General features: G+C 34.9%; 2 protein-coding genes across 16 annotated transcripts in view; both read right to left on the reverse strand.

The window, feature by feature from the left end:
- N4BP2 (NEDD4 binding protein 2) overlaps window positions 1-25598 on the reverse strand; it is a 122427-nt gene that overhangs the window by 36942 nt on the left and 59887 nt on the right. For 13 of the 15 annotated variants that reach the window (XM_038533441.1, XM_038533442.1, XM_038533436.1 and 10 more), the window contains 5 exons: window positions 21071-21209; window positions 16732-16920; window positions 15598-15766; window positions 6468-6591; window positions 1502-5173 (listed from right to left, as the gene is read on the reverse strand). In XM_038533441.1, coding sequence (XP_038389369.1) covers window positions 5128-5173; window positions 6468-6591; window positions 15598-15766; window positions 16732-16920; window positions 21071-21209 — 667 coding nt within the window. In that variant the 3' untranslated portion in view covers window positions 1502-5127. Of the gene's footprint in view, window positions 1-1501; window positions 5174-6467; window positions 6592-15597; window positions 15767-16731; window positions 16921-21070; window positions 21210-25598 lie in introns of those variants that run through there. The other 2 variants (XR_005357275.1, XR_005357276.1) reach the window with 2 other exon arrangements.
- LOC102154571 (U1 small nuclear ribonucleoprotein C-like) lies at window positions 6599-9650 on the reverse strand. Its single transcript, XM_038533446.1, has one exon. The coding sequence runs from the start codon at window positions 7397-7399 to the stop codon at window positions 6920-6922; it is 480 nt and encodes a 159-aa protein (XP_038389374.1). The 5' UTR covers window positions 7400-9650; the 3' UTR covers window positions 6599-6919.

The raw sequence follows: 25598 nt of genomic DNA on the forward strand, positions 1-25598 counted from the left end.
TTTCACATTATTTGCACCCAAAAATCAAAAATGATGTGGCAGAAACTACGAATTCCCCTAACACACAGTCGCTTTCCTCCAAGAGAACGCCCAAATTGTAGCTGACCATACACTGAATTAGGATGACTTCCCAGCGTCTCTTGCTAGACGTGAGCACATGACTAAGTTCTGACCAATAAGACTTAGATGGAAGTGTTGTATGGCAACTTCCAAAAATCTTCTATAAAAGATCACTGGCACTTGCCCATCACTCCTGTCGTCCTTGTCCTTCCACCAACAGAATGCAGATGCGATGATTTGAGCTCTAGCCACACACCATGGTTTAGGAATTGAAAGCTACACCTTGGGTATGATAGGAGTCCTTGATCTCCAAAAACTTCATGGAAAAGAGCATGCCCATAAGTCCTGGAGTCTCTATCTCTGGAATTTTATATTAAGACAGAAAGAAACTTTTATCTTTATCATCAGGAAAACTCCATGATATCAGCTTCCTTTGTATGAAAGAGGAAGGAAGATTTATAAGTGGCAATTTTTTAAAGACATACACTGTGGAGCCACATCTCTCTTAGTTGGAGATAATAAGGTATTCTTTCTTTTCTTACTCTTATGAAAAATGTAATTGCTCTCTCATAGGAGTCAAAGAACTCAGGTTTGAGTCTTATCTCTGTCCTTAACATGCAACTAAGTCAACCTCTCTAAGGCTTTGTAAGACACTTATGTAGTAAGATATTCTTGAGCTTTAAAATATAACATATATGGAAGTGTTTCATAGTATAAATAACTATACACAGATAGTTGATGAGAATTATAAGATACCTTCAGGTAGAAACTCTATCTCAGACTGTATCCCCAGTAACAAGTACTCAATAAATATTTGTTGAAGAGATATTTTTAAGTTTTTGCCAAATGAGTGAATTATTCTGCTTTGGAGTGAATAAAGTTCAAAGGTCTTTAATATTAATTAAAGTATTACTTGAGTTTCTCAGAACCACAATTCCTAATTTTGCCATCAGTCAAAAGATACAAAGGTGTGAAAAGATAAACCTAGCTAATACATTTATCTGGTTCAAAAGTGGATCCCAATTTGCTATAACAAAATAATTTAAATAAGAATAAAAGCTGTGGTACAGAAATAAAATTTTTATGACCTTCTTTCCCTTGAAATTACAAAGTTTTTTTTATGTGTATTTAAAAATGTCTTTTATGTATATATATATTTTTAAAGATTTCGTTTATTTATTCATGAGAGACAGAGAGAGAGAGAGAGAGGCAGAGACATAGGCAGAGGGAGAAGCAGGCTCCATGCAAGGAGCCCGAAGCAGGACTCAATCCCGGGCCTCCAGGATCACACCCTGGGCTGAAGGTGGCGCTAAACCACTGAGCCACACGGGTTGCTCATTTCTTTTTTTTCTTTCTTTTTTTTTTTTTTAATAAAAGACATATTTTAATACTTAAACTACTAACCCTACCATATCAAATGAAGGATTTCCTCACACTGGACTGTGGCTAAAGTACTTTATTAAATTAAGTATGTAATTTGCAAATGGTTTCATAAGAAATTTTAAAAGCAAAGTTATAAAACATTTTCAATAAAAAAGTACAGAGTTAACAGCAAAATTACATTTTCTTTATAGTACAAATAAAAACATTTCATTTCTGATATACTGTCTGAAAATTTTATAATATATTCTCCAACAGATAGCTGCAATATTACATTTTAATGAGAAGTTTTGTGGTTAATTTCAATCATTTGTTAATAACAGGTTCATCATTTGGACCATAAAAGTCAACTGCTCAACTTTAAGGAAAATAATAAAGTCTGTCATTAGATAATGTTAAGTTACAAAAGGCTCTTCGGGATATCCATGTATTCCAGCCTTGCTTCTCTACTAAATTCTGTAGAGGCATTAAGTAATATGTAAACTTGAATTACATTTTAAAAATAAGCACCATTAACATACATTCTACATAAATTACTTTACCTTTGAAATGACACTTTTTTTGTACACACATTTTTACTATGTAAATAAAAATAAGCAATATTTAACCACTACACAGAAAATTACCAAACTTCACTTCATTGCACAATGGAAAAGCACTTAGAAAAAGCACTTGAAAAACAGCACAGATTATTTTTGTGTCTTTTTTTAATACATTTTGTCATTTTCTTAAATTGAGAGCAGTTAAAACATTGTCAGAGCAATTTCCTGAGTCTCAAGAGTTTCCAATTTCCAGCTCAGAAATAACCAATCTTGCTATTATAACGTCCTTTTTCTAAGCACACAAAACACTTGAATTTAAAAAGAGAAAGACCAAAATAAGGACTGGAAACAATCCAACAGAATTGTTTAGCTTTTCCTCTCAAAATGTGTTATAATACCAAAGACACTTTAAAAGTGTAAGTCCGAATTTCTACTACATAATATGTCCTATATTTAAAGGCCATAGAATTATAAATAGTATGAAAACACTAATAAATTGGGGGAAAAAAACTCAACTTGAAAATAATAGAGATATATGAACAGCCAATAAATCCAAGATAACATGCTTCCATGTCTCATGTTGAAGGAAGTAGATGATTTGAAAATACTGTTAAAGACATTCCTTTAAAAGAGAGAGAGAGAGAGAGAGAGAGAGAGAGAGAGACTCCTTAGTCCAACCCCCTTTCCCCTGTGGTTTCTACATTAGTTCTCTTTTTTTCTCCTGGTAGAAAAGACGACTACTGAAAAGATGTAATTGTTACTAAGACCTTCCAAACTACAGAAGTGGTGTACTTTTAGAACACTGATACACTTGTGAAGAGCCATTCTAACGAGTCATCATGTATTAGCACAAATATACCAATACCTGAAAACTTTGATAACTGATAACTCCCTACAGTTTCTACTTTCGACATATAGGGTTTGGAATGAGCAAGAGAAGAATCTGATAATCCCCAAACTATGTTTACCTTTGGCATACAGAATTTAGAAATGGGCAAAACAAGAAAGGAGAAACTATAAAGTTTTCTTTCATAATTACATGTTGTTTAAACTCTGCTAGTCAGTCGGGCAGGAGGCAGTTTAGGATTAAACAACTTCATAAAAACACTTGAGATACTCAAAATTTGCCTACATACTATGAATGATGATTAAGAAAAAATACCCTAGGGCAGCCCGGGTGGCTCAGTGGTTTAGCACTGCCTTCAGCCCAGGGTCTGATACTGAACACCCGGGATCGAGTCCCATGTCAGGCTCCCTGCGTGGAGCCTGCTTCCCCCTCTGCCTGTGTCTCTGCCTCTCTCTGTCTCTCTGTGTGGGTCTCAAGAATAAATAAATAAGATCTTTAAAAAGAGAAAAAAATACCCTAGATTTACCAAAATAAAGCCTAAAATTAAGGTTGGTACAGCAAAAAACATAGTTTGTTTCATTTGGTTTCTGCCCACAAAATACCTCATCCCTTGTTCTTTTTGATTGCTCCCACATTAATCATAATTATAATAACAATGAAATAAATTTAGCTGAAGTGCACAAAAGTGAAGCTTTTTAAAACCGGGTGAAGAAATATGAAAACATGGAAAGTGAGTATGCAGCTGCACACACCTGAATAACTTCAGATTTAGCATTGTTATTCACATTTCTTAAATCATATTAATTTATACATAGAAATATTTTATTTCATTAACTATATTTTTATAGTAAGTTCTTGAACTGCTTTATTTTTAATGTATACAACACTTCTAGATATTATAAAAAGCATATGCTAAACTGTTGGATTTTTTTAACAAATTATTATCAAACAAGAATAATATTTCAATACCACTCACTGTTTCGAAATAATAAACATTTTTATTTTTGTGGAAATAAATTTAATGATACAGCTCTTTTAAAAGCATGCTTTCATGATATGTAAAAATGTGTTTTTGAGTTTTATTTTCATTAAAATGTCTGTTCTTTTGAGAAACCATTCTGTAATTCAGGATTCTTTCAGTAACAACTCAACCCTGTAATTCCTGATCCAAATGACTTTTAAGCTTATCAAAAAAGCAACATAACCATTTGTTAAATTACATATATTGGAAATATTCTCTATATCCAAAGTCAAATTTACTCAAACCACTGTTTCATATTGGAAAATTATACTTTACCACACTAAACTTGTGTAAATGAAATTATAATTGACATATTAACAAGACTTTTTATAGCTCACACAAAAAAGAAGTCCATGAAAGTTTCCTTTCAGAAAGTTGGCTCATCTTAAAAACAAATGTAAAAATGTTTAAATTGTAAAGATTCCTTTTAAGATTATATCAAAAATGTTTTCTATATTTGTTTTAAATTAATAGGACTTTGACCTACTGCAGTTTAGAAATCATATGCCTCAAATATAAAATATAGTTCTTTAGTATCATCTTGAAAACCACTTACACAGCTCTAGAAGTTCAGTAAGACACCAATACTTGGTCGATACCTCACCATTTCTCCTTCTCTAAAAACTTTTCTGTCTACAGAAAGTATAAAAGTGTAATATAATCTCAGGCTTCAACTTTCCTCCTAGAAAATGCACACACACACGCAACATAAGGTAAGAGATCAAGATATATACAAAACAGAAGAAAGTGCAAAACGGCATGTCTTCCTTCCTGTAGAATATGGCAAAATGAAATGGTTTTTTGTAGTTAGTTTTGAAATCAAAAGTATTCAAGTGTTTTTTGTCAGATTTCCTTCTTCTTTTAATACAAGGCTTTGATGGGCATGAACCAGGTCTCAAAGCACTTTAAAAACCTCTCAAAGATGCCTTTAGAATTTTACTAAATGTTAAACAACAATTAATATAAAGGTAACATTTTCTGAGAAAGAATCAGAGCACTTCAAACTTTAAAACTGCAGCTGATAATTTTCTTAGACATTTTATAATCAATAAAAATTCTCTTTAATATTTTTAACAGACAACCTATTTGGCATTTGATTCAGTAAAAAATTAAACTTCTCTTGAATTCTGAAAAACATCATCATAATGTTTTTGTTACAACTGGACATTTCTAATAATAAACACATATTTACAGGAAATTGACTAAATTATCACAAATAAACTAATTTTAACCTACAAACCTTCACACTCTAAATCAAGGATTTTTTTTTTTTTTTTTTACTTTAGCATGACTTTCAAGCACCCTGGTTTAATTTCAGAGAACCTACAGAAATGAAAAAAAGAGTTATTTTAGGTAAAAATTTCAAACTGGTTAAGGAATATATCATGCATGTAATCAATTCCAAATGTCTTTGCTAAATGTAGTATTTACTATCAAAGTACTCTCCTTTTTAAGTCAATCATCCAGGACCATTATCTATGCTTATGGACCTTATAATCCATTGTAAAAATAAATAATCCTAAGGCTAGGGGTTACTCCTAACCTAGAAGTTATTTAAGACTTTTCAAAACTCTCAAGCCTGAATCTGACCTTCATGAAGAAGCGCATGCTGTATCAACGGTAAGATGATGTCTGCATTAAATTATTTTACTATTCATTGACCACTAAAAAGAAATCTCTAACATAATCAGTAAGTCTAATTGATCAGGCCATGATATGCTTCCAAGTCCCTCAGTGTGAAATTAAAAAACACTGGTCTCTACAAGAGATAATTAATACTAACAGGATAATGTTCTAGTCCTGAACTACTTCTTTTGTAATAGAAACTCTAAGATGTCATGTTTTCATGATCAGAATTAATGCTACCATTTTCTATAATGTAGCCAAACAACATTTTTTACATGGCATAAACAAAATATGCTATGCTAACTAAAACTAGAAGTTGGGGGGAGGTTGGTACCTAATTATAAACATCCTCAAGGAATCTATCCATCAACAGACCTTTATTCTTGGACTTTTCTTGTCATTTCCTGTTACTGACTTATAACCACTTAATGAAAAAGGACATTTCATGTTTATCAGCTAAGATCATTAATGGCACTTGACTTATGAAGATGTATAAATTACTACTGACTTCTGCTAAAGTTTAAAAAATCCAAATTATAATCATATTTTAGCAGAAACCTCCAATGCCTTCCAAAATCCACAAAGGAATGATAGTAACTTTAAACTGGTGTGTGTGTGTGTGTGTGTGTGTGTGTGTGTATACACACACACACACACACTGGTGATATATAATCTAATTATTTTAGATAACACATTATCAAAGAAATACAACTATACATACTTTCCATTAGATTTTAAATTTATGATAGAAATAGTTTTGTCAGGTAATTACTTCAAAAAGGAACAAATTTTTTCTTTCATTTCTAGTTTTCTGAACATCATAAATCCATCAGGGAATGTTATATCATAATTTAAGTATGAATCTGTGACTAAAATCAGATGGTTAAATTTAGTTGGCTATTTTAATAAATCATCTGAGCTCTCTCTCTCAAATTTTGTTTACTATCTGTATGGGCAATTGCCATGATCAATAAGAGAAATCTATACTCACCTGAAGCTATGGCTTATGAGGTATTTAATGACGGCTGGTTTGATGCGTGCAACTCCTCCTTGGCTGTGGTTTCCTCTCCCCGTAATCACAGAGAGATAGGACTTACCACCATTCTGCTTAAATTCTGTTATAACAGGAATTGGAAGAGTTAAAATTCATTTATCTTACGTTCTCAATAGAAAACAAACTTTACTCAAACACATATGAAACTACTTTTTTTTTTTTTAACTAAAACAGTTGGCAATTTTATTTTCACATTTCACAATACAAATGAAAATTTGTGCCTTTTTTTTGGTCCCACTACTCCCCTGCAAAAACTGTTCTCTGATAGGAAGGGGAAGCAAGTCTTCCTTGTCATGCTGTTAGAAAACACCCAGAGTCACAGCACCATGATCTCCTGATGAAGTAGAACAAGTAATATAAAATGAATATAAAGAGGTTCCTATCTCTCCTTATCTGTCTGGTCGAGTCATTCCTGGCCAAGTGGGCACCATCTTGGGATGGGCAGGAGGTCTCATCATTGGGGGCCCAGGCATCATTGGCATGTGGCCTCCCATAGGTGGCCTCATTCCAGGAACAGGTCCCATTGGCATCATCCCAGGAGGAGGAGGGCCCATCATTGGCATCATGGGAGGGCCCCCAATATGGCGGGCCTGCATCATACCAGGGCAAGGAGGACCCGGGAGACTGGGGGGAGGTGGGATCATTGCCCCTGCAGGAGGAGGAGCAGAAAATGGAGTAGGAGGCATCTTTCCTTGTTGAAATGCAGTAGTTGTTTTGTTGATCAGGCTCTGAGTCTGTTCTTCCATCCATTTCTGATAGTAGTCTTTCACATTCTCTTTGTGTTTCCTACCACTGCAGTGTGTCTTTCTCACAGATGGAGATTCATGGGTGAGGTATGTGTCATAGTAGTCACAATAAAACTTAGGCATGTTGCTCTGCAGGCCATTGGCCACTCTGTCCCCGTGAAATTACTTTCATGGGGATTTAAAAATTTATAATTTCAAAAAGCCCCCAAAATTGATGTTTTTAAATGTAGGTTTCATCTATACTGTTTAAGTATGGCAACCTCAAAGCAACTCATCCACCTAAACACAAGTGAAATTTCTTCCCCTGTGGGGAAGGAGATTTCTGTGTGCTACCAGAATTTCTCTCTAAAGTAATGATAATGACAATAATAATATTAATGATATCTAACAATTATTATATACTTGGAGTCAGGCATTGCTTTAAGTAACTTATATTTATTAACAGAGAATCTTCACAATGACCCTTTTTTAATTACTCTCAAGCCAGCCAGCTTTGGTCTAATCTGAATAGCAGCTTTGCCACCAAATGACTGTGTGGTATGACCATGGACAAGTTACTTAGCCTATTTGTGCCTGTTTCCTTATCAGTAAAATGGGATATAGCCTTACTGTTAGAGATAATCAATTGTTAAGAAACTCTTCCAAGGGCACCAGGCTGGCTCAGTCAAAAGAGCATGTAACTCTTGACCTCAGTGTTGTGAGCTCGAGTCCTATATAGAGATTACTAAAAAGATAAATAAAACTTAAAAAAAAGAAGGGAGAAGAAACTCCTCCAAAGAGATGCTTTTTAAATATCAAATGAGCCTAGGCCTCTTATGAATACAGCTCCAGCTTTGGATATGACCGTGTGAAAAGTTATAACCCTAAGTTATAAACCAAGTGTATAAACCCAAAAAGTTGATAACAGCTGCAAAAAAATAACAAAAACACTGTTAAATAAGAGTTGACTTAATGAATTTAATAAATACTTGTTCCTCGGGATGCCCGGGTGGCTCTCTGTGGTTTAGCGTCTACCTTCGGCTCAGGGACGATCTCAGGGTTCTGGGGATCGAGTTCCGCATCCAAGTCCCTCCTCTGCCTATGTCTCTAACCTCTCTCTCATGAATGAATAAATAAAATCTCTTTTTAAAAAATGTGTTCCTCAGTTATAAAGAGCACAAGTTTTGACCTTTAGTGTAAAATACATATACACATAATATATTCTATATTCTGCTCATTAAGTTGCCCTGAGACTCCTACAGATCCACAGATACTTTTTCAAGTCTCATATCTCCCAGGTAACGTTTAGCCCAGAACTTTAAGAGGTATGTTGCTCTTGCATTTGTAATTCTTTCTTTGCTTAAGATCCCCATTTCTACTCTAGTCCATATCCATTACTTTAAGCAACATTTTGTTTAAAATTCAACTCTTCCTGAGTGCTGGCCACATAGGGTATTCACTTTGTAAAAAATCTTTATTCTATATAATTATTACTTGTACACTGTTCTTTATGGTTGTGCTATTAGAAGGTTTACTTAAAAGAACTCAGGACAGGACTCCTAGCTCAGTGGTTGAGCGTCTGCCTTTAGCTCAAGGCATGATCCTGGAGTCCCTGGATCAGGTCCCATATCGGGCTTCCTACATGATGGAGCCTGCTTCTCCCTCTGCCTATGTCTCTGCCTCTCCTTCTCTCTCTCTCATGAATAAATTAAATCTTTAAACAAACAAAAAACCTCAAATCTTATAAGTACACATAATTCACTCTCATCACTCTTTCACTGCTGTTCCCCTTATCAGTGAGGGCAGTCATTACCCATAATTCACTCTCATCACTCTTTCACTGCTGCTCCCATTATCAGTGAGGGCAGTCATTTATATCACCTCCTTTTTAAATTCACTGCTCTGAAAATGTTCCACAGCTGAATCACATGCCTGAGATAAAGTAGCTGTTCAAAGGATGTTTGTTGAATGAATTAATGTGTATATTTAAAGGTTCCCAAATTTCAGGCTATTCTTAACATTTGTCACTTAAAAAAACACACACACACACAAAAAAAAACATTTAGGGGCTCCTGGATAACTCAGTAGGTTAAGCATCTGTCTTTGGCTCATGTCATGATCCCAGGGTCACAGGATCAAGCCCCAAGTTGTGTTCCCTGCTCAGTGGGGAGCCTGCTTCTATCTCTGTCTCTCCATCCTATTCTGTTCCCACTATCTCTCTCTCTCAAATAAATAAAATCTTAAAAAAAACACTATTTAAACCATTTTCAATCCTAGCTCAGATTTATTTCACTTATAAATATTTTAGTACTTACTTCAAAAGGATAAGGACTTTTTTTAAAGATTTTATTTATTTATTCATGAGAGACTCATAGAGAGAAAGAGAGAGAGAGAGAAAAAGAGAGAGGCAGAGACACATGCAGAGGTAGAAGCAGGCTCCATGCAGTGAGCCCGACATGGGACTCGATCCCGGAACCCCAGTATCACACCCTGGGCCAAAGGCAGGCAGGCAGGCGCTCAACCCCTGAGCCACCCAAGGATTTCCCAGGATAAGGACTCTTTAAAAAAAAAAAAAAATCACAATGTCACCCATGCTGTATTTTAAAAACAGTTCCGTAATATCATGTTTCTAAAAATAGCTAAAAGTTTCCCTCAAAAAAATGTTTTTACAGTGGTTTGCCTATATCGTGGTTGAAACAAGTTGACACACCACATTTGGTTGATATATTTCTGAAGTAATTTTTAATCTAAATGTTCCCACCACCCTGGGATTTTCTTTATGGTTTGTTGAAAATTTTGGATCGTTTATTTTTAGTCTGAATATTGTTGACTGTATCCTGATGGTGCCATTTAACCTGTTCCTCTGTTCCCTGTAAATCCCTATAAAGTAGGAAAATTGCAAAGATAGTGGTGATGCATATTCCATAAGGGTCAGATATATTTTTGTTTTCACCCCCAAGTTTGACAATCATCTTTTATAACTAAAAGCAACAGGGGAGCCCCAAATTTCCCCTGCATGTATTTCTATTCAACAATACTACCATCTGGTGGTGACTGAGAGCAACTACAGACTACCACAGGTGGCAACTCAGGGCTAGGCCTGGCTTCAGAACAGGTTTGTATCTTGGGTCTGACCAAGTATCACCTTACACAAGTTATTTAACTTTTTTTTTCTTGTAATCTTTTTTTGAAATACAACTGATATACCATAAAGTTCATTTTTTTTAAATGTATGGTTCAGTGGTTTTTAGTATAGCACAATATTGTGCAACCATAAACACTAATTCCAGAACATTCTATCATCTCAGAAAAGCTCTATACTTGTTAGTTGTCACTCCCCATTCCATACTTTATAGCCCCAGCAAGTACTAATGTACTTTCTGTTTCTATTGGTTTCTCTATTCTGAACATTTCACATGAATGATAATCATATAAAAAGTGGCCCTTTTGTACCTGGTTTCTTTCACAAAGCATGTTTACAAGGTTCATCCATGTTGTAGCATATTACCACTACTTCATTTCTTTTTCTGACCGACTAATATTCCATTGTATAGATACACCAAATTTTGTCCTTTCATCAGTTGCTGGATGGACATTTGGTTGTTTCCACTTTTAGGCTATTGTAAACATTCATGTACAAGTTTACGTATGAATGAATGATGTTTTCAATTGTCTGGTGTACATAACTAGTAGCAGAACATCTGGGTCATATGGTAACTCTATGTTTAAGCTTTTGAGGAATGCCAACCTTTTCCACCATGGCCGCACCATTTTACATTCCCACTTGCAACAAAAAGGGTTCCAATTATCCACATCTTTACTAACATTTATTATTTTACATTTTATTAAACTTTTAACTCATTAGTTTCCTCATCTATAAAATGAAAAGAATATCTACCCTTTATTTATTTATTTAGAAATTTTTGGGGGGTAATGAATGAAACTCAACAATGATGATTCAATAATTCCTGGCCATAAAAGACAGATTTTAATAATCAACTATACAATAAGCATTTTAGAAATACTGGGATACACAAAACTGCAAGAGGCTGTTAATGGGGAACCTGGACAGCAAGAAATGACAGTGTAGGTAAGTAGTCAGAAAAAGAGGAGTGGGTGCTTGGGTGGCTCAGTAAGGTAAGCATCTGCTTTTGGCTAGGGTCATGATCCCAGAGTCCTAGGACTGAGCCCCACACTGGGTTCTCTACTCAGTGAGGAGTCTGCTTCTCCCCCTGCCCCTCCCTCTGTCCCGCATGCTCTCTCTCTCAGATTTTTTAAAACTTTCAAAAAAAAAAGGAGAAGGAGCAAAATACAAGATGAGAATGGGGAGGTAGGCAAGGAAGAGACTATATAGAGATTTGGGAGTTTATGCTAAATGTAACACGGCAACCTGTACTTTTGTATCGCAATGCTAATTACTTTGTAACTATTTGTTCACTGTCATGTACCTTACTAGACAGCAAATTCCATAAAAATAGGGACCATGTTTCTTTAACTGCTCTATCCTTGATGCCTAGAAGATAATCAAATTTTTATTGAGTAAATTATTTATTCACCCTCTATAGACAGAATATTCTCTTATAATACTTCTATATAATAAGTTTTCTTTTCTCCAGATTAAATAATATATTTAAACTGCTTAGATTTTTAATTTTCTAATCTTTATTATTACTGTTTTCTAGATTTTCTCAAAGGTTTCCAAAATTCTATTTAAAAAAACACCAGGGGATAGAGATCCTTTATCAAGGAATGTCTGCTAATAAATACAGAATGGGGCAGCCCAGGTAGCATAGTGGTTTAGCGCCTGCCTTCATCCCAGGGCATGATCCTGGAGACCGGGGATCGAGTCCCACATCGGGTTCCCTGTGGGGAGCTTGCTTCTCCCTCTGCCTGTGTTTCTGCCTCTCTCTCTCTCTCTCATGAATAAATGAATAAAATCTTTAAAAAATAATAATAATACCAATAATAAACACAGAATGCACACAAATTACAAAACACCATTATGTAACCACCAATATAATAACTGATTCATTCAAGGACCATCTAATATTACTGGTGATGCTAATGGATGCTAATATTACTAGGTGAAATACTAATGGATGCTAATATTACTAGGTGAAATACTGCAAGAAAACAATTATTCACACAGCTGCCAAGTATCAAATGCCAAAAACTACTAGTTAATTACAAAGAAAAAGGACATTTACATAGAGAAATCCATTTGATTTCTAGAGTTCCACCTTAGCTAAGAAATCAAACTTAAGGGAGACAGAACATAAAGACTCCTAACTCTGGGAAACGAACTGGGGGTGGTGGAAGGGGAGGAGGGCGGGGGGTGGGGGTGAGTGGCTGATGGGCACTGAGGGGGACACTTGATGGGATGAGCACTGGGTGTTATTCTGTATGTTGGTAAATTGAACATCAATAAAAATTATTTTATTAAAAAAAAGAAATCAAACTTAACACCAATAATGGGGCAAACTATGTGTGTGTGTGTGTGTGTGTGTATCTCGATGTGTTCACCAAGGATAACTCAATATCACCTATGTAATTTCACCAACAAAATTAACTGAATCTAATCATGAAGAAAGAATCAGACAAAACTATAGGTCAATCTACCAAAGGCTGGGAGTCTTCAAAAATGTCAACAACACAGAAGACAAAAATAGGCAGAGGAACTGTTCTTTTTTTTTTTTTTAAGTAATCTCTACACCCAATGTGGAGCTCGAACTCATGACCCTAAGATCGAGAGTCACATGCTCTACTGACTGAGCTAGTCAGGTACCCCAAACAATTTCTATACTCCTGAAGGATATGGGGCAATCAACTGGAACATGTGATGTCTGACCGGATCCTGCCTTAAAGGAGGAAAAAATGGCACAACTACATAAGACATTTCCATACAGCTGGAAAATGAATGTGGCCTGCGTATTAGACAATATTATTTTAACAATGTTAAATGACCTTAAAAGTGACAATGGTACTGTGGTTATGTAGGAGAATGGATTTGTTCTCAAGAGATAAACATGTTGAGGTATTTAGAGGTAAAGTACCAAGATGTTTAATAACTTATTTTCAAATGCCTCAGCAAAAAGTAATTTTAAAGAAATTAAACAAATGTGGCCAAATGTTAACAAGGCATCAATCTAGGTAAAGGATATATGAATGTTTACTATATGATTATTTCAATTTCTCTATGGGTTCATAATTTTTAATACAAAAAGGCAGGGAAAAAGATAGCAATAAGAATATACATGGTGATATGCAAAGTAAAGTTCACTGTAACATTATAACTAAATGTGAGAGAGGAATGGATACATTATGATGCACTCACAGAATACTATATAGCAGCTACAATTTTAAAAATCAGACCAGGGCAGCCCTGGTAGCTCAGTGGGTTTAGTGCCGCCTCCAGCCCAGGGCTTGATCCTGGAGACCCGGGATCAAGTCCCACATCAGGCTCCCTGGATGGAGCCTGCTTCTCCCTCTGCCTGTGTCTCTGCCTCTCTCTCTCTCTCTCTCTGTATGTGTCTCTATGAATAAATAAAATGTTTAAATAAATAAATAAGTAAGTAAATAAATACATAAATAAATAAATGAAGTCAGACCATCAACAAGAGTATATCCTGAAAACCATATTGGGTAAAAATAAAGTTTGGTTTAAGATATAGTGTGAAACCACATATATTCACTTTTTAAAATGCACAAATGAAATACTATAGACTGATTATTGATGAATCTACCTATAGTAAAGGTACTTTAAAAACTAGGCAAGAACCAAACTGAAAGATTTTATTTCCACTAGAAAGAGAAGAAAGAGAAAATGATTGGGGGAAAAAGGGGGCATCTGAATGGCTCAGTTGGTAAAGCATGCCAACTCTTGGCCTCAAGGTTGTGGGTTCAAGACCCACATTAGTGTAAAGATTATTTAAAAGTAAATAAAATAAAATCTTAAAAATACCTGGAAAAGAATACAAAGGGAAGAGTAAAAATAAAATATAAAGCATACATGGTAAAATGTTATTACTTGGATTCATGGGTACTTAGGTGTTTTATTCTATTACTGTAAACTTTTCAACATGGTTTTTATGATAAACAGATGAACTCCCAATCTCTATATCAATCATATTTAATCAAGTATTTAATTAATTACAAATGATATATGCTCAATTGATAAACCTGTATAAAGTATAGTACAAAGCCTCCCTATACGCATATTATATATATAATATTATATATGTATAAGTTAACCAGAAAAATATAGCTATCAGTGAGAGGGCAGGGTTATGGAGCTACGAGGTCATAGCCGAAGCATGGGACTCCATGTCTCCAAAATAAAATGGAAGATAAAGAAAAAGTCAACTGAGAATTCAAAAATACTCTAGTAAGGATAAAAGGAGATGACTTCTAGTATTGGAGTCTGGAGTAACTAAAACAGATTGAATTTTTCTAAATGCTACCATCTGATAATGAAAAAGAAACAAGATATTTTAATGTATATGAAGTACATGATATTGGATGGAAAAAGATCCTCACCCAAAGCCCTGGGAATAAGAAGAACTTAGAGAAGAAGCAGGGGCCCTTCCTTGACCTGTGAAGACCAAATACAAGCAAAAGGGAAAAAGGGAGCACCTCCATAGTACAAACACTCAGAAAGCCTAACTTCTATAATAATTCTGTAAAACTATCACCTTATTTACTTCTGCATTTTATTAAATACCTATCAAACAACTGACATCTCATAAATATCTATTAGCTTCAGGATGCCTGGGTGGCTCAGCAGTTGAGCGTCTGCCTTTGGCTCAGGGTGTGACCCCAGAGTCCCAGGATCAAGTCCCATATCAGGCTTCCTGCATGGAGCCTGCTTCTCCCTCTGCCTGTGTCTCTGTCTCTCTCTCTCTGTATCTCTCGTGAATAAATATATAAAAAAACCTTTTAAAAAACTATCGATTAGCTTTAATAAATGTCTACTGAACAGAGATGTAGGATATTCCTGAAAGGTTCCATTTCTAAGTCACACAGGATTCTCAGATTATACCATGCCCTCCCTTTAATAAATACAGCAAAGGAATACAAATATAACTGAAATAGGGAGTTACCTAACTAGAATTTAAATAAAAACTTCTGAAACAAACAAATATGAAATAGGAAAATAAAATGTTAATGACTATGTCAATGAGGATTCTTTTCCAAGAAGGTCCCCTTGCAGAGTGAGCCTAATACAAACATCTATAAATATGACACAGATATCCTGCAAATTCAGATTCTCCTGAATTGGCAAGTTTACTAATATAAACAAATACATATTCTATACTAAAAATTTGTCATTACTACAGTCCTACCTTCAGTCTTCTGCTGTAAAACTGTCATCAAATGTTCTATAGCTTCATCCACATGCAGCCCATGGAGGTCTAAAACATTCTGTGGCAGCAGGGAGGCATTGACTTTCTCAAAGATCTCCACAGCAGCAAGGTGATTGGCTTCTTTCATCTTCTGCTCATGGAGACTACCCTTTTATTATAAACAGATCACCAGTAAAAACTTTTGGTATTTGCTACTTAGAAGGCAATAAGGAAACAAACAGTTCCCCAAATAAAAGGTAGAATAAAAAAAGGGAATAACATATCCAAAATTTTAAATAATGCAATGGGCTAATATGCAAGAATGCACCAAAATTTAGGTGAATTTTATTGAGTTAATAACATAGTTCTTAAAATACTAAATCATCATTTCTAATATATTTTCTGATCTAAAAAATCACTGAAGAGGAAGACTTAAACATCACCTATCTCAAGAAGGAATCCATCAGTTTACCTTTTGATAATCCTGGTCTCATTCCTTTCAACACCTTGTGGTTACCCCCGAAGCCTTTCCTCAAGGTATGTTACTGGGGCTCACAGGGTTATACCAGTTTGATACCTTTCTCCCCTCTATCAAAAAAGCAAGGCATTATGGAACCACAAAGCTAAAAAGGAAATCAGACAAGTTTCTTGTAATACCATGTCCAATGAGCCTGAGTCAAAATTTTACTTCCTTGAAAGACATTAATGTAACTTTTCCTGACCATAAAAGTGATACACTACTAAATATTCAAATATGACAGAAAGCACAAGTCCCCTGTAATTCTACCCGGAGATGGTCAAGATTAACATTCTGTTGTCTTTCCTTCAGAAAACCTGTATCTGTTTAGAAGCAGTGCTGACAGAATTTATCCTAAGGAAAATATGGACTGTCAGAATAAACTAATTCATGTAAGCCATAAATGCAAAAGAAAGCATAGAAATTGAGCATTTCAAAGGAGAGGTAATTCTCAGAACCTTACATTGCTTATACATTAGGATATCTTATGTCCCTTATATAAGCTACATTCCCCAGATAACTTAATCTAGTACAATAAGAGTATTACCTGCTTTAGGACACTATTCATACATCATTAAGTGACAAAGAAAGAAACAATAATCACTTTTCCTTTTTACCTGCTGGGCATAAAACGTGGCAACGTGTTTTTTCCCCATCCGATAAGCTTCTTTCGCTTTGCTGTAGCATTCCATCCTCTTCTGTTGGTGCAGAAAAGCCTCTGCCCTGTAGTCATTGTACTCTGGGTACTCAAAATCCTGGAAAGATGGTTCACTTGGTATATCTTCAGTCTCTTTCGATTTCTTTGCCTATAAGATGTTATAGAATAAATAAAATACAAAGAAAGTAAAAAAATACAGGCTTTTCCTTCAGAAAATGTGTATGAAACCTGTGGTCCACAATTTTTTACCTTTCTTCTCAGAAAACAGACTCTCCCAAAGTCTACCTAGTAAGTCATGCACTTAGCAACTACATTAACTTTTTCATGCTATAAGGTACCTCTTCTTTAGTCACTCTTATCTTAAAAGATGTTGAAAAGTTTTCTAAAATTATCAAAATATAATTAGGTCACAAAATCAAACCAAAAAAGAAAACACAAGATCTTCAAAGAATAAAACTCAATTAGCTAATGCAAAATTTTCCAAATTTTAGTTTGTAAACCTATAGAGTCTAGTCACTGAAAGTAGTAATGGTATATTTCAATTTATAGGTTTTAAAAAACGATCAATAAAATAATTAAATAATATTCTTTTTAAAACATAAAGGCACGGGGATCCCTGGGTGGTGCAGCAGTTTGGCACCTGCCCATGGAGACCTGGGATCGAATCCCACGTCGGGCTCCCAGTGCATGGAGCCTGCTTCTCCCTCTGCCTGTGTCTCTGCCTCTCTCTCTCTGTGTCTCTCAAGAATAAATATTTAAAAAAAAAAAAAACTAATTAAGGAGTAAAATAAAGGTATCCGCATACTTCTAATTCATTATCAAAGTCAAAAATCTATAAATAGGGTTGTCTGAGTAGTTCAGTGAGTTAGGTGGCTGACCAGCTCAGGTTCTGGGATCAAGCCCAGTGTTGGGTTCTGCACTCAGTAAGGAGTCTGCTTTTCCCTCTCCCTCTGCCCCTCCACCTGTTCATTCTCTCTCTCAAATAAATAAAATCTTTTTTAAAAACCTGTAAATAACAATTGATTTATTTTTACAAAATACCCAATCTATTTTTTTAAAAAAGATTTTATTTATTTATTCATGAGACACAGAGAGAGGGGCAGAGACATAGGCAGAGGGAGAGGCAGGCTCCTCACAGGGAGTCCGATGTGGGACTCGATCCCCGGACCAGGGATCACACCCTAAGCCAAAGGCAGACGCTCAACCACTGAGCCACCCAGGCGTCCCAATACTCAATCTACTTTATGAAAGAACACAAGGCTCTCTCTCACATAATATTCATAGACCTACATCCTTATGTCATTCTCACCAGTACTTAATAACAAGCTTGTTTCATATTAATGTTTAAAATGTTTTTAAGATTTTATTTACTTATCCATGAGAGACACAGAGAGAGAGAGGGGCAGAGACACAGACAGAGGGAGAAGCAGGCTCCACGCAGGGAGCCCAACACAGGACTCGATCCTGAGTCTCCAGGATCTCACCCTGGGCCGAAGGTGGCGTTAAAACACTGTGCTACCTGGGCTGCCCTATGTTTAAATTTCTATGAATATATGGTTTGCATCTCTAATAAAAATCAAAGATTTTGCAAGAAGAGGATAATGAAAATGCTTTCTATGACTTTTGAAAAGTCACAGTGCTTAACAGTATGAACATAAATATTTCCTAGCATTAGAGTCTCTGTTGGCGTTCAGACTAAAAAATGCAAATCACATTCGGTTCTCTGGGAAGAGATGCTTCATTTCTTATTCTTGAAAAAGAAAAACATAGTATATGAGAAATGCTTTCTCAAATAGCTACTCTCTTTCAAAATAAAATAAAACCATGATTTATTTCTATATCCATTTCATAGTGATGTGGTTTATTACTATAACACCATTAACAAGGGCCAAGTGAAATACACGCTTCTTGGGGTTGTGGTTGTGAGTTTGAGCCCCATGTTAGACATGTGGAGACTAGACTGACAAATGAATGAATGAATGAATGAATGAATGAATGAATAAATAAATAAGCTTAAAAAAAATCCAGCCATTTTCTCTATAGAAATTGGCAAGCTGATCCTAAATTCACATGGAACTGCAAAGGGACCAGAAGAAGCAAAACAATCTTAAGAAAAGACCATAGTTGGAAACTTATATTTCCTAATTCAAAACTTATTACAAAGCTACAATAATAAGGCAATGTGGTATTGATATGATGACAGACATACAGATCAATGGAACAGAACTGATAGTCTAGCAATAAATTTACAGTCAATTCATTTTTGACAAGGGTGCTAAAGAAAATTCAGAGGAGGAAAAACAGTTTTTGTAATAAGTAGTTCTGTGACAACTGGATATCCACATGCAAAAGTATGAACTTGGACTCCATCTTACACCATATTAACTCAAAATGGATCAAGGATCTAAATGTAAGCACTAAAATTATAAAATTTTAGAAAAAAAACAAAAACAAAACTCCAAAAAACATAACAAAAGACAATATAAAAAAAATTTCATGACCTCAGAAGGCAACATTTTTTTTTTTTTTTAAGATTTTATTTATTCATGAGAGACACACAAGAGAGGCAGAGAGAAACAGTATCCATGCAGGGAGCCCAACGTGGGACTCGATCCTGGGTCTCTAGGATCACACCCTGGACTGAAGGCAGCGCTAAACTGCTGAGCCACCAGGGCTGCCCAAGGCAACAGTTTCTTAAATATGACACCAAAAGTACAAGTAACAAAAGATAAATTGCACATCATCAAAATTAAAACTTTTGTGCTTCAAATGAAAGACCTCATCGAACAAGTAAAAAGACTACCCTCAGAATGGAAGACAATTTTGCAAATCACGTATCTGACAAGGGACTTGTATCTAGAATATAAAAAGAACTACAAGTCCAGAATAAACATTTTTAAGGGGCAATTAGGTGGCTCGGTGGGTTAAGTATCAAACTCTTGATTTAGGCTCAGGTCATGATCTCAGGGTCATAAGATGGAGCCCCATGTAGGGCTCCACAATCAGTGGGGAATCCACTTGAGATTCTTTCCCTCTGCACCTCCCCAAACCCCTGCCCGACTCCTGCTTGCATGTGCGCATAGTCTCTCACTAATAAATAAATACATATATACATACATACATGTCTTAATGGGCAAAGAATACAAGCAAACATTTCTTCAAAGAAGATATACAAATAACCAATAAGCACACGATAAAGTGCTCAACATCACCAGTCATCAGAGAAACGCAAATCCAAATGACAATGAGATACTACTTCTTTATTAACCCATTTCTTTTATTTCCTGGTTCCTGATGCTTTGACATCTGGGTCCTTGCTACCCCCTGGAAAGACAGTACCCTCAACCCTGAGGTTGGCTAATTCCTAGAAATAGCAAACAACTCATCTGCTATGTAAACCAATCTAGAGCCCATAGTCTCAACCACTTCCTTTATAGGGTTCTCACTCTCAGGGCCACAATTCACGTTGCCTAATCACCCACACCAGACACCAGAAAACCTGGGACAGTTTTACCCTCTGGTGCCTGCCGAGAATGTTCAAACTAGCCAATCCTAAACCCACTTGCCCTGCCTCACCCATTCCTCTCCACAGAAACCACAAAAAAGGCTGTGGCCACATTTCCCCTCTCCTCCCTCTGTCTCCTCACTGACTCTGGTGCTTCTGCATGTGGTCCTGGGTGGCAGGCCACACCTCCTGTTTCTAGAGATCTATGGAGTATAATAAATTTCCTCCTTCATGACATTTCCAAGTCTCAGTATCTTAACATACCTGATTAAAACAAATCCCGGGTACCCTTAAGACAACTTCCACCCACTAGGGAGGCTATCATCAGAATTCAAACAAGGGTCAGAGACAATGTGGATAAATTGTAACCCTCATACATGGCTGGTGAGAACATGTTATAGCCACTTTGGGGAAAAAGTTTAGCAGTTTCTCAAATGGTTAAAAATTTCTGCCTACATATTTACACCCTAAAACCTATCATACTACCACCCCACTGCTACTCAATTAAGTCTCATACTCTACTGTAATAGAGCCTATACACAAAAAGTTACAGAAATTCAAGTGCTTGACATACACAATGATATTGAAGAAAAAAGCATGACCAACTATAAATTCACTATTTTGAGCAAACAGATATCCTAAATCAAATATATTATTGGTGGTTAAATTTCCAATCTGGTTAAAATGTGAGAAATAATCATTAAATTATATCAATAAACCAATTGTATTTTCATATACAATGATTTACCATTATAGTAAAAATAAGTAACTTTATACTTTTTTTTTTCTATACCTTTTTCTCCTTAGACTTCTGTGTAGTATGAGAAGTGACATTCTCATTTGGGTGAACAAACTCTTGCGCTACGACCGTTTTTACAGGGTCTCCTTCAAGAACACAGTTTAGAAACTGAACTGTGTGTTCTAATGAATAGCTGTAGAGAGTTACAAATATAATGTCACTTAAAAAAATAAAAGTTATATGGAAACATTAACATAAGCAATCCTTCAAACATTTTTAGAGAATGAAAAATTTGCTTACTTCTAAGTTTTATTTTTTTTCTAAGTTTTAAACATTGACATTATATGTTCTTTATGTATTTCAAAATCAAGAATGACCAGAAAGAAACTATTAAATAATAAGCACTCAAAAACTAATTTTTGTAAATGAATGCGAAAAGTTATATATTGTTAATTAATTCATTTCCTGATCTTTTATTCCAGGTAGATTACCTACAACAAATCTTACTTTTAACTCATCAGCTACACTTCTTAGGTCTCTTATTAGATTCACACATGGTTTCAGTTTCCTTAAACATCAAGCACAGACAATATATCTTTACACTGAAATTTCAGTTTTTATTTAAACCATAAGGTTCTAGTCAAAGAAATTCTAAGCAGGGACATAAAAAAGAAAAAGTAAAACACTATGTTACCTCTAACCCCTAATTATTCAGGCATATTTTCATGGTGATTCTATATAATATGTAACATCAAATTCTATAAATTGACAAAGACTTGAAACTCCTGTTCCAATTTCTAAAGGTACTCATTCCAAAGCAAATTATAAATGATTGTATACTGCTCATTATTTCAGGCTATTTATGCTTCTCATCTCTTCCATAACATGTATACTTAATGAAGAGCTGACCACAAAGGAATATTTATGAAATGTGATAAAAAGTTAACCAAAGTACTGTGATATTTTGCTATTCTTCAATTTAGTAAAGACAACTCTTGATGAGGAACCATTTTGGACTACCAAACTAGCCCTCTTATCTTGCTGCCTCAGATATGCTCAACAAATAGAAGTTCCTAGGGGCTAGAAGCTACCAGCAATTATCTATCCTAAATAGCCCTTAAAATCACAGGCTTGCTTACTCATGGGGCTGGAAAGCAGTGTACACCATTGGTGGGGTTAGAGGAGGATGGCCCCGGAAGATTACACCATAGGCATATATATAATCAGTAACTAAACCCCCCTACCCCCTACGCTTCTTACCAGGATGAAGGTGAACCTACTGCTAACTGAAAAAATTATCCACCTGCTGGCCAACAAATGGAGGCAACTGACCACCTACCTTGAAGGGGGCCTGGCTGACTCCCATCATTCTGGGCATCCCCAGGAAGGGACTCACTCAGTCCCAGAACTCTGGGTTGTTTCATATCAGGCCATCTTACACCAGGGTCCCCAGAAAAGAGAGTTGCCATGCCAGTGCCACTCCCCTAATCCCCTAATCTCCCCTTGGGAGATTTTAAACTTAATTCTAAGAAAAAAGCTGGTTAGGTAGCAAAAATAAATAGGCAAATATTTATTGGAATAATACCATTAAAAATTTGATTTAAGTGACATGTTTAGAATTCTACATACTTAGCAGAGAATATTCTTTTTCAAAGGCACATTCATGTAATAATTTTAAATCCTAAAAAGAACTCTTCCAGGTCACATTCTTCTACCTCAATACAACAAAACAAAATAAACAATAATTCTTACTCTTCCTCCATGAAGTCATCAAACCATTTAGAAAATTAAACACTCTTAAAATAAAATATATAAAAACTTTCGGGTAAAAGAGAAGATCAATCTGAATTAGAGATTATTTGAAAAATAATGAAAATGAAAATACTATTTATTCATCAAAACCAAAATATTATATATATCAAAAATGCTATACAAAGAAAAATTCATACCCTTAAATGTATTTGTTTAAATTAAAGACTGAAAGGAAAAAAACTAACCAAAGAGTTAAAAATACATCAACAAATTTTAGGAAAAAGGAAAAGGGGGCCTGGGCGGCTCAGTCTGTTAAGTGTCTGCCTTCAGCTCAGGTCATGATCCCAGGGTCCTGGAATAAAGCCCCACAATGGGCTCCCTGTTCAGTGGAGAGCCAGTGTCTCCCTCTACCTCTGCAGCTCCCATTTGTACTCTCTCTCCCCTTCTGTCAAATAAATAAATATTTTTTAAAAAAGAAAGAAAAAGGAACTATCAAAAACAGAAAGGAAAATGAATCACCAAAATTAAAGACAAAAATAAATGATTAGAGAACATAATATAGACTTTGATCAAAAAACCAAGAGCTTGTTCTTTTAAAAGGGCCAATCTGATAAAGAGCAAAACAGAGCACAGAGAAAAAAAACATCCGGAAAGGAAAAAAGGATACAACCAAATACAAAACAATGTTTTTAATTATCAAAGTATATTATATTTAACAATAATAAACTTGAAAATTAAGGTAAAATTGATTTTTTAGCAAACTACCAGAAAAGGCTCATGAAAAAAACAATCTAAACAAAGTAATAACCTTAAAAAGACAGTGAAAGATTCTAAAGACCTTCTGTCTGAAAAGGCACAACTCCAGAACCTTCAAGTACTAATTTACTTAAACTTTCTTGAGCATAGAGAAAAATAGCAGTCTTTCCAGATTATTTTATTAAGACTAATGCCAAATAAAACCCTGAAACGAAATCTGACAAAGATAACCCAAGAACAGAAAATCATAGACCAATCTCACTTAATTGCTGCTGCAAAAATCATAAAATTAATTCCTACCCTGCATTTAAAGAAAAAAAAAAAAATCAGGGGTGTCTGGCTGGCTCAATTGGTAGAGAATGTGACTCCTGATCTTGGGGTCCTGAATTCGAGGTCCATGTTAAATATAAAGATTACTTAAATAAATAAACTTTTTTTTTAAAAGAAACCATCAAAAACAAAAATCTGAAGGTAAAGGTTTTATTCTAGAAATCCACTATTATGATTGAAATACACTAATAAAAAAAAAGAAATACACTAATAAACTAAAAAAATCTGTAGTAGATTCTCAAGCGATTATAAAAAGGCACCTATTTAAAACTCTCTCGCTAAAATACAAATTTAAGAAACATGTAAGATTGAAATATATACTATTCAAACCAGAAGTATTCCAAACATGCCACACATCAAACACACTGTACCACTATGATAATTAAAACAATATAGTGGAAACCCAGAACCAAACATAGAGCTCAAAAGAACTGAAGTCTTTAAAAGAAAAATGTGTATTTTGGAAAAGAGCAAATAGTAGTGGTTATACTTTGTATGAGTGAGTAAAGATGATCTATTCATCCAGTTAATTATTTGGAAAAACAAGTTAAATCTCTACCTCATACCATACACATATAATTTAGAAAATTTTAAACTCATGGGTAAATGGGAAGTGCTAAATTAAAACTTTTTAACTATTAAAAATACTGAAGAAAACATTTTCATAATATTAGGGTAGGAGAGACTTCTTAAAATGACATTAAACTTGGAAACCATAAAGGAAATGATTTTCTGATAAAACACGTTAATAAAAACATGTATATGCCCGAAAAGACTAAACTAGGTTAAGTGATAAACATCAGTGTAGAAAAATAATTATAACCTATAGAAACAAAGACAACTACACATAATATATAGTGAGTTCTCACAAATATCAAAAGAAATACAAAGAAACAAACAGAAAACAGGCAAAAAGTAGTAAGTAGAAAAATTAATGAAAAAGTCTTAACTTTCCTAATAATCAAGAAATTTTAAACAACAATGAAATATTTTACCTATCAGGATGGCCAAAGTTTTAAAGATTCTTATTATCCAAGATGGGTTATACTATCAGTACATATAATTAATACAGAAAGTCCTTTAAAAAAAAAAACTGGCATTAGCTGTAAATTTTTTTTTTTTAATTTATTCATGAGACAGAGAGAGGCAGACACAAGCAGAGACAGAAGCAGACTCCATGCAGGGAGCCCGATGTGGGACTCCGATCCCAGGACTCCAGGATCATGTGCTGGGCCGAAGGCAGGCGCTTATTCACTGAACCACCCAGGCAGGCTTCCCTAGCTGTAAAACGTTTCAATGCATACACTCCAAACCAGCAATTTCACTTTAGGAACTAGCCTACAATAGTATTCATACATGTGTGCAAAAATGTATATTCAAGGAAGCTTAGTGCACCATGGTTTCAAGAAGCCCATAAAGAGGAGCATGTTCATTCAAATTACGGTACTTCTGGGGGAAAAGCATCTATCTATATAGGAATGGCAGCAGTGAAGGTTTTTTATGTGCCTTTTTTATTTTTGTAAAAAAGAAAAGTTGGAAAAGCTGAAGGGATACATTTTATTTCTGGATTTTTACAACAGAGATGACCATTATAATGGAAAACAAACAAAATAAATCTTTTTAAAAATCACTTTAAGGTTACTGTGGAATATTCTATGAACTTTAAAAAAAAAAAAAACTATTACTAAGTATGGACTAGAAAAATAAATACCAACAAAAAGCAGCATATAAAACCATCTATTTT

Source organism: Canis lupus, chromosome 3 (assembly GCF_011100685.1).
Source record: "Canis lupus familiaris isolate Mischka breed German Shepherd chromosome 3, alternate assembly UU_Cfam_GSD_1.0, whole genome shotgun sequence".
In the NCBI taxonomy this organism is placed as follows: domain Eukaryota; kingdom Metazoa; phylum Chordata; class Mammalia; order Carnivora; family Canidae; genus Canis; species Canis lupus.